The sequence below is a fragment of the Pteropus vampyrus genome, unplaced genomic scaffold (genome assembly GCF_000151845.1).
Source record: "Pteropus vampyrus isolate Shadow unplaced genomic scaffold, Pvam_2.0 Scaffold305, whole genome shotgun sequence".
Lineage (NCBI taxonomy): Eukaryota > Metazoa > Chordata > Mammalia > Chiroptera > Pteropodidae > Pteropus > Pteropus vampyrus.
This window is the reverse complement of record NW_011889086.1, coordinates 1,083,081-1,089,798: the sequence shown is the minus strand read 5'-3', so window position 1 is coordinate 1,089,798 and position 6,718 is coordinate 1,083,081. Positions and strand designations below refer to the sequence as shown.

Genomic DNA, 6,718 nt, shown 5'->3' with positions numbered 1-6,718 from the left:
GTATATTTCCTGGCTATTACCAGTACAGAAAATGCTTAATTATTAGAGACATTTTAAGGATAGGATTTGAGAATACACTTAAGAGAGACAGAGAGAGACAGAGACACAGAGAGAGGGAAACAAGGGAAAAAGGGAAGGAGGGAGGGAGGAAGGGAGGGAGGGAAGGAAGGAAGGACTCAAGTTAAAAGTACTATAATATACAAGGTATCCCTTGGCTTCTAGAAAATCTTAATTCTTGAACCAGAGGGTTTCCAAGAGGAGTAGTGAAAAACATAAAATGTAACAAGCAGTGTTTGTTAATAATGGTCAAGTCATTGACCATTAAGAGGCAGCTCTGCCCAACAGAACTTTCCACACTGATTAATGCTGACACCTGTTCCTGTCCAATGGTAGCTTATGTGAATACTGGTAGAGTTTCCTTTAATCCTTTCAAGTAATTCTTTCCCCTGTCTAGTGTAGTTTCTTTGCACACTTGCACTGGTCTATATCTTGATAAATACTAAATTTGTACCTTCTACAAATCTCCAGAGTATTCTCTACATGGCTTTTTGCTCTGTGGTCCTCTGTCCTGTAAAATTTAGCTGCGTTGGTTTCCTCGGTCTTACCTCTTATCACCTCAACTCAGTTTGCTTGGCTCTGGGTAGGTTTCTTCTCCTTGTGCTATGCCTGGCAATTCTTTTAAGTTAATAAGCTAAGATAATTTGGGGGCTCATTATTTTGTCCAGTTTTTGGTTGTTTCAGACAAGTCCTTGTTACTTCATTTTGGCTAGAAGTGAAATTCTAGAAATTGATTTTTAAATTTCATTTAATTCTAATTAATTTAAATAATCATATGCGGCTAGTAGCTACTGTATTGAACAGCATCAGAGTAGAGGTTCACTATCAAAATCTAGCAGATTATGAAATTAAGAAATTCTTTAAATTGAGAACAAGTTAATTGTGACTCCTCCTTTTGCAACTCTGTAAAATTATACTGGCTAAAGAATAATGTACATGTGTGCTATGGGCATTCTGGAATAAAGTTAGTATCAATACTATTCATTCAATAAAAACTTACAGAGCATGGACCATTTCCTAGGTGCAGGGAAATTGATTAAGTGCTACTAGAGATACAAAGACAAAGCCCTTTGGGGCTCACGGTTTAGTGAGACATGCTAAATAGATAAATTATCTTTTACCAAGACAAAGTGACCATGAAGACAGGAAACAAATGTAGCAGATGCATAAAGAACTGAGCAACCAGAGCAACTAAAGTAAATGACATAGAGGTAGTGATGGGAAAGCATCATTAAGAATGAAGAGAAATTAATAAACAAACATTCACTTACTATCTACTTTATGCCAGGCTTTGTGCTAGAAACTAAGGATAGAAAAATGAGTATAATATAATGTCAACCTTCAAGGAGCTCATGAGCTAATAGAGAAGAGTACAATGTGCAGTGACAGTTTCCAGAGAGGACAGAAAACTAGAGTAGTGGTAGTAAGAATGAAGAATAAATATCCTAGGGATGTCAACTGTTTCTTTCAATCGCTTCCTTTCCATTCACACTTCTGTCCTCTAGTATGCTACATGAATTCTCAGTCAATAGTTGATTAGACTGCAATAGACATAAATCCCAAAGGAACCAACTCATGTGATGGGCTAAACCAACCAAATTCTTTCTTGAAATAAAATGGAAACTAAGGGATATACGGAGTTCGGCATTATTAAGCCTAAACCGAGAGGTAATGGAAAGCTGGTAGTCGGTGGTCATTTTGTCTTTTCTCTTTTTTTTTTTTTCATTTGTATGCCATCACAGAGAAAACCAGTCTGCATTTATTTTGCTTACTGCAGTGTCTCCAGTACCTAACACACATTGCTTGGCCATAACTTTTCTCCATGTCGCAATCATTTTGCTCAGTGGTCATGGTAACACAGTGGGGACTTGAATCTAGAAGGATATCTTAAAAGGGAAGAAAGTAGCTGTACTACGTGGTATGCAAATAGTAATCCCCCAGTTGAGGGCACAAATTTTCCATTCAAATAGTTTTGCTTAGATGTAAAGTCTTTGATTTGTAAGATTAAAAGACAGAAATAGGATAAAATTGTTTTTGTTGACAACTTACGATAAGAGCCATCTGGGCTAATTTCGTCACTTATAATCAGACAGGTAATTTGGGAATAAGGTAAAGGATTGTTTCGATTATAGGGACTAACAATCATTCCAATGAACTTTGCACCACCTCTGGAGAAGTAACTCTACAATAAAAAGTAAAGTAAAATTAGTTTCAAGTACATAAATTTAAAAGTCAGTATCTATACACACCAATATTTTACACAACTAACGGAGGAAAAGGGAACATAAAGGTGTGTTAAAATCTTAACATCCAAATAAGCAACTAAATAAAATGCCTTATATATTCATTCTGTATGCTAAATTTTTCAGGCCAAAATGCCTTCAACCCAACCTTAAAAAAGTCACCTGGCCTACAAAATCTATTATTTGCTAAGAATGTATTTATTAATCAGTTCGCTACCCATCATTGATAATCTTTATCAATATGGTAATAATTTACAAATAGCTGCCTATACAAAAACATTAACACATCAAACATAAAACTGCAAAATAAAACAAAACTTTGTTTTTCCCAGAGATGCAAAATATATATTGTTTGATTATTTCAATTATTCCCAGCCCCTGTCCTAATTGTTCCCATCAATTTTTAAAGGCTCTGAGAGTAATTATCACTGTTACTTTGATGGTTTGTCTGTATTAAACAAAGAAGCTGATTTTCCAAATGTTTAAGACTTATGAACACACCTGGTATTTGGCTTGAGTGTCAATATCTCGTAGGGAAGGATTAGGATCAAAGGCAGGATGAGAATGATACCATCCAATAACACTATAGCCTCTTACAGCCAACGTTTCTGAGGCCTGTGTTTGTGAGACAGGATCCATCTCACACTGTAGTCCTGTACTCAGACTGTTACATGGTTCTGCTGCACAGACCTAGAAGGAAGGACTCAAGTTAAAAGTACTATAATATACAAGGTATCCCTTGGCTTCTAGAAAATCTTAATTCTTGAACCAGAGGGTTTCCAAGAGGAGTAGTGAAAAACATAAAATGTAACAAGCAGTGTTTGTTAATAATGGTCAAGTCATTGACCATTAAGAGGCAGCTCTGCCCAACAGAACTGTCCACACTGATTAATGCTGACACCTGTTCCTGTCCAATGGTAGCTTATGTGAATACTGGTAGAGTTTCCTTTAATCCTTTCAAGTAATTCTTTCCCCTGTCTAGTGTAGTTTCTTTGCACACTTGCACTGGTCTATATCTTGATAAATACTAAATTTGTACCTTCTACAAATCTCCAGAGTATTCTCTACATGGCTTTTTGCTCTGTGGTCCTCTGTCCTGTAAAATTTAGCTGCCTTGGTTTCCTCGGTCTTACCTCTTATCACCTCAACTCAGTTTGCTTGGCTCTGGGTAGGTTTCTTCTCCTTGTGCCATGCCTGGCAATTCTTTTAAGTTAATAAGCTAAGATAATTTGGGGGCTCATTATTTTGTCCAGTTTTTGGTTGTTTCAGACAAGTCCTTGTTACTTCATTTTGGCTAGAAGTGAAATTCTAGAAATTGATTTTTAAATTTAATTTAATTCTAATTAATTTAAATAATCATATGCGGCTAGTAGCTACTGTATTGAACAGCATCAGAGTAGAGGTTCACTATCAAAATCTAGCAGATTATGAAATTAAGAAATTCTTTAAATTGAGAACAAGTTAATTGTGACTCCTCCTTTTGCAACTCTGTAAAATTATACTGGCTAAAGAATAATGTACATGTGTGCTATGGGCATTCTGGAATAAAGTTAGTATCAATACTATTCATTCAATAAAAACTTACAGAGCATGGACCATTTCCTAGGTGCAGGGAAATTGATTAAGTGCTACTAGAGATACAAAGACAAAGCCCTTTGGGGCTCACGGTTTAGTGAGACATGCTAAATAGATAAATTATCTTTTACCAAGACAAAGTGACCATGAAGACAGGAAACAAATGTAGCAGATGCATAAAGAACTGAGCAACCAGAGCAACTAAAGTAAATGACATAGAGGTAGTGATGGGAAAGCATCATTAAGAATGAAGAGAAATTAATAAACAAACATTCACTTACTATCTACTTTATGCCAGGCTTTGTGCTAGAAACTAAGGATAGAAAAATGAGTATAATATAATGTCAACCTTCAAGGAGCTCATGAGCTAATAGAGAAGAGTACAATGTGCAGTGACAGTTTCCAGAGAGGACAGAAAACTAGAGTAGTGGTAGTAAGAATGAAGAATAAATATCCTAGGGATGTCAACTGTTTCTTTCAATCGCTTCCTTTCCATTCACACTTCTGTCCTCTAGTATGCTACATGAATTCTCAGTCAATAGTTGATTAGACTGCAATAGACATAAATCCCAAAGGAACCAACTCATGTGATGGGCTAAACCAACCAAATTCTTTCTTGAAATAAAATGGAAACTAAGGGATATACGGAGTTCGGCATTATTAAGCCTAAACCGAGAGGTAATGGAAAGCTGGTAGTCGGTGGTCATTTTGTCTTTTCTCTTTTTTTTTTTTTCATTTGTATGCCATCACAGAGAAAACCAGTCTGCATTTATTTTGCTTACTGCAGTGTCTCCAGTACCTAACACACATTGCTTGGCCATAACTTTTCTCCATGTCGCAATCATTTTGCTCAGTGGTCATGGTAACACAGTGGGGACTTGAATCTAGAAGGATATCTTAAAAGGGAAGAAAGTAGCTGTACTACGTGGTATGCAAATAGTAATCCCCCAGTTGAGGGCACAAATTTTCCATTCAAATAGTTTTGCTTAGATGTAAAGTCTTTGATTTGTAAGATTAAAAGACAGAAATAGGATAAAATTGTTTTTGTTGACAACTTACGATAAGAGCCATCTGGGCTAATTTCGTCACTTATAATCAGACAGGTAATTTGGGAATAAGGTAAAGGATTGTTTCGATTATAGGGACTAACAATCATTCCAATGAACTTTGCACCACCTCTGGAGAAGTAACTCTACAATAAAAAGTAAAGTAAAATTAGTTTCAAGTACATAAATTTAAAAGTCAGTATCTATACACACCAATATTTTACACAACTAACGGAGGAAAAGGGAACATAAAGGTGTGTTAAAATCTTAACATCCAAATAAGCAACTAAATAAAATGCCTTATATATTCATTCTGTATGCTAAATTTTTCAGGCCAAAATGCCTTCAACCCAACCTTAAAAAAGTCACCTGGCCTACAAAATCTATTATTTGCTAAGAATGTATTTATTAATCAGTTCGCTACCCATCATTGATAATCTTTATCAATATGGTAATAATTTACAAATAGCTGCCTATACAAAAACATTAACACATCAAACATAAAACTGCAAAATAAAACAAAACTTTGTTTTTCCCAGAGATGCAAAATATATATTGTTTGATTATTTCAATTATTCCCAGCCCCTGTCCTAATTGTTCCCATCAATTTTTAAAGGCTCTGAGAGTAATTATCACTGTTACTTTGATGGTTTGTCTGTATTAAACAAAGAAGCTGATTTTCCAAATGTTTAAGACTTATGAACACACCTGGTATTTGGCTTGAGTGTCAATATCTCGTAGGGAAGGATTAGGATCAAAGGCAGGATGAGAATGATACCATCCAATAACACTATAGCCTCTTACAGCCAACGTTTCTGAGGCCTGTGTTTGTGAGACAGGATCCATCTCACACTGTAGTCCTGTACTCAGACTGTTACATGGTTCTGCTGCACAGACCTAAAAAGGAATAATCCTTATATGATTACACGGAAATTCTGTTAATTCTATTACTTTAATGTTTTAGTTCTTTCATACATAGATACAGAAACTTCTTTTATTTGACTGTATCCTAGGCAGGCTTTAACATACAAATGACTTATACTTCAAGAGTGTGATTGTATGCTACGAATTCAGAATGTGCTTTTCTACGTAAACAAGGTCATCATAACTGTTTTTTCCAGGTTAGCCTACATAATACCTGTACAAACATATTCTTTCAATGACCCCTATTATTTATGATAATAATTTTAACAGAATCATGCATACCAAGTTTCAACTATAAGGTTAGCACATTTCCTGGCCTCATAGTAGTTGTAGCTTTTTACTGGTGAAGGCAAAAGAAACCAAGGCTTGACAGTGTTTTCTCTTTCTCCATGGTGAAAGGAAACAGCTGCTCAATATATGGAATGTTAAGTCACTTTTGGGAATATATAACTTTCTACATTTGCATATTCTCATTCATATCATAGGTAAAGTCTGTATTTTAATTACATCCACTGAAATCTATAAAAATATTTGGTATGGCAGCAGGACAAGATACATTTAAAAATTTTACAATAGAGAACTTACTTCAACTATCTTATCAGCTTCAGAGTATCTTCCTCCTAATAGACCAATCACTTCTGCCATGGAAACATGAGCATGCTGAAAGACAAACAAGATAGATTTAGCCCATACAAACCAATCACCTGACAAAAAAACATCAGAATACAACCCACTTATCATAGGAGAGTCATTTACAAGTATGGTAACTGTGCTTTTTCTAATATAAAGTAGCATAAGAGAAGAACTAGATGCACAGATGTTCAGTACACAGAGACTTAAGATTTCAGATCTATCTTCATGGCTGGCTGAGGC

The 6,718-nt window shown here is 35.4% G+C and overlaps 1 protein-coding gene across 6 annotated transcripts in view; it reads right to left on the bottom strand.

Annotated features, from left to right (window-relative positions):
* Positions 1 to 6,718, bottom strand: part of MYSM1 (Myb like, SWIRM and MPN domains 1) — a 41,424-nt gene that overhangs the window by 8,439 nt on the left and 26,267 nt on the right. For all 6 annotated transcript variants that reach the window (XM_011377065.2, XM_011377066.2, XM_023521503.1 and 3 more), the window contains 3 exons: positions 6,431 to 6,505; positions 5,630 to 5,818; positions 4,935 to 5,067 (listed from right to left, as the gene is read on the bottom strand). In XM_011377065.2, coding sequence (XP_011375367.1) covers positions 4,935 to 5,067; positions 5,630 to 5,818; positions 6,431 to 6,505 — 397 coding nt within the window. The remainder of the gene's footprint in view (positions 1 to 4,934; positions 5,068 to 5,629; positions 5,819 to 6,430; positions 6,506 to 6,718) is intronic.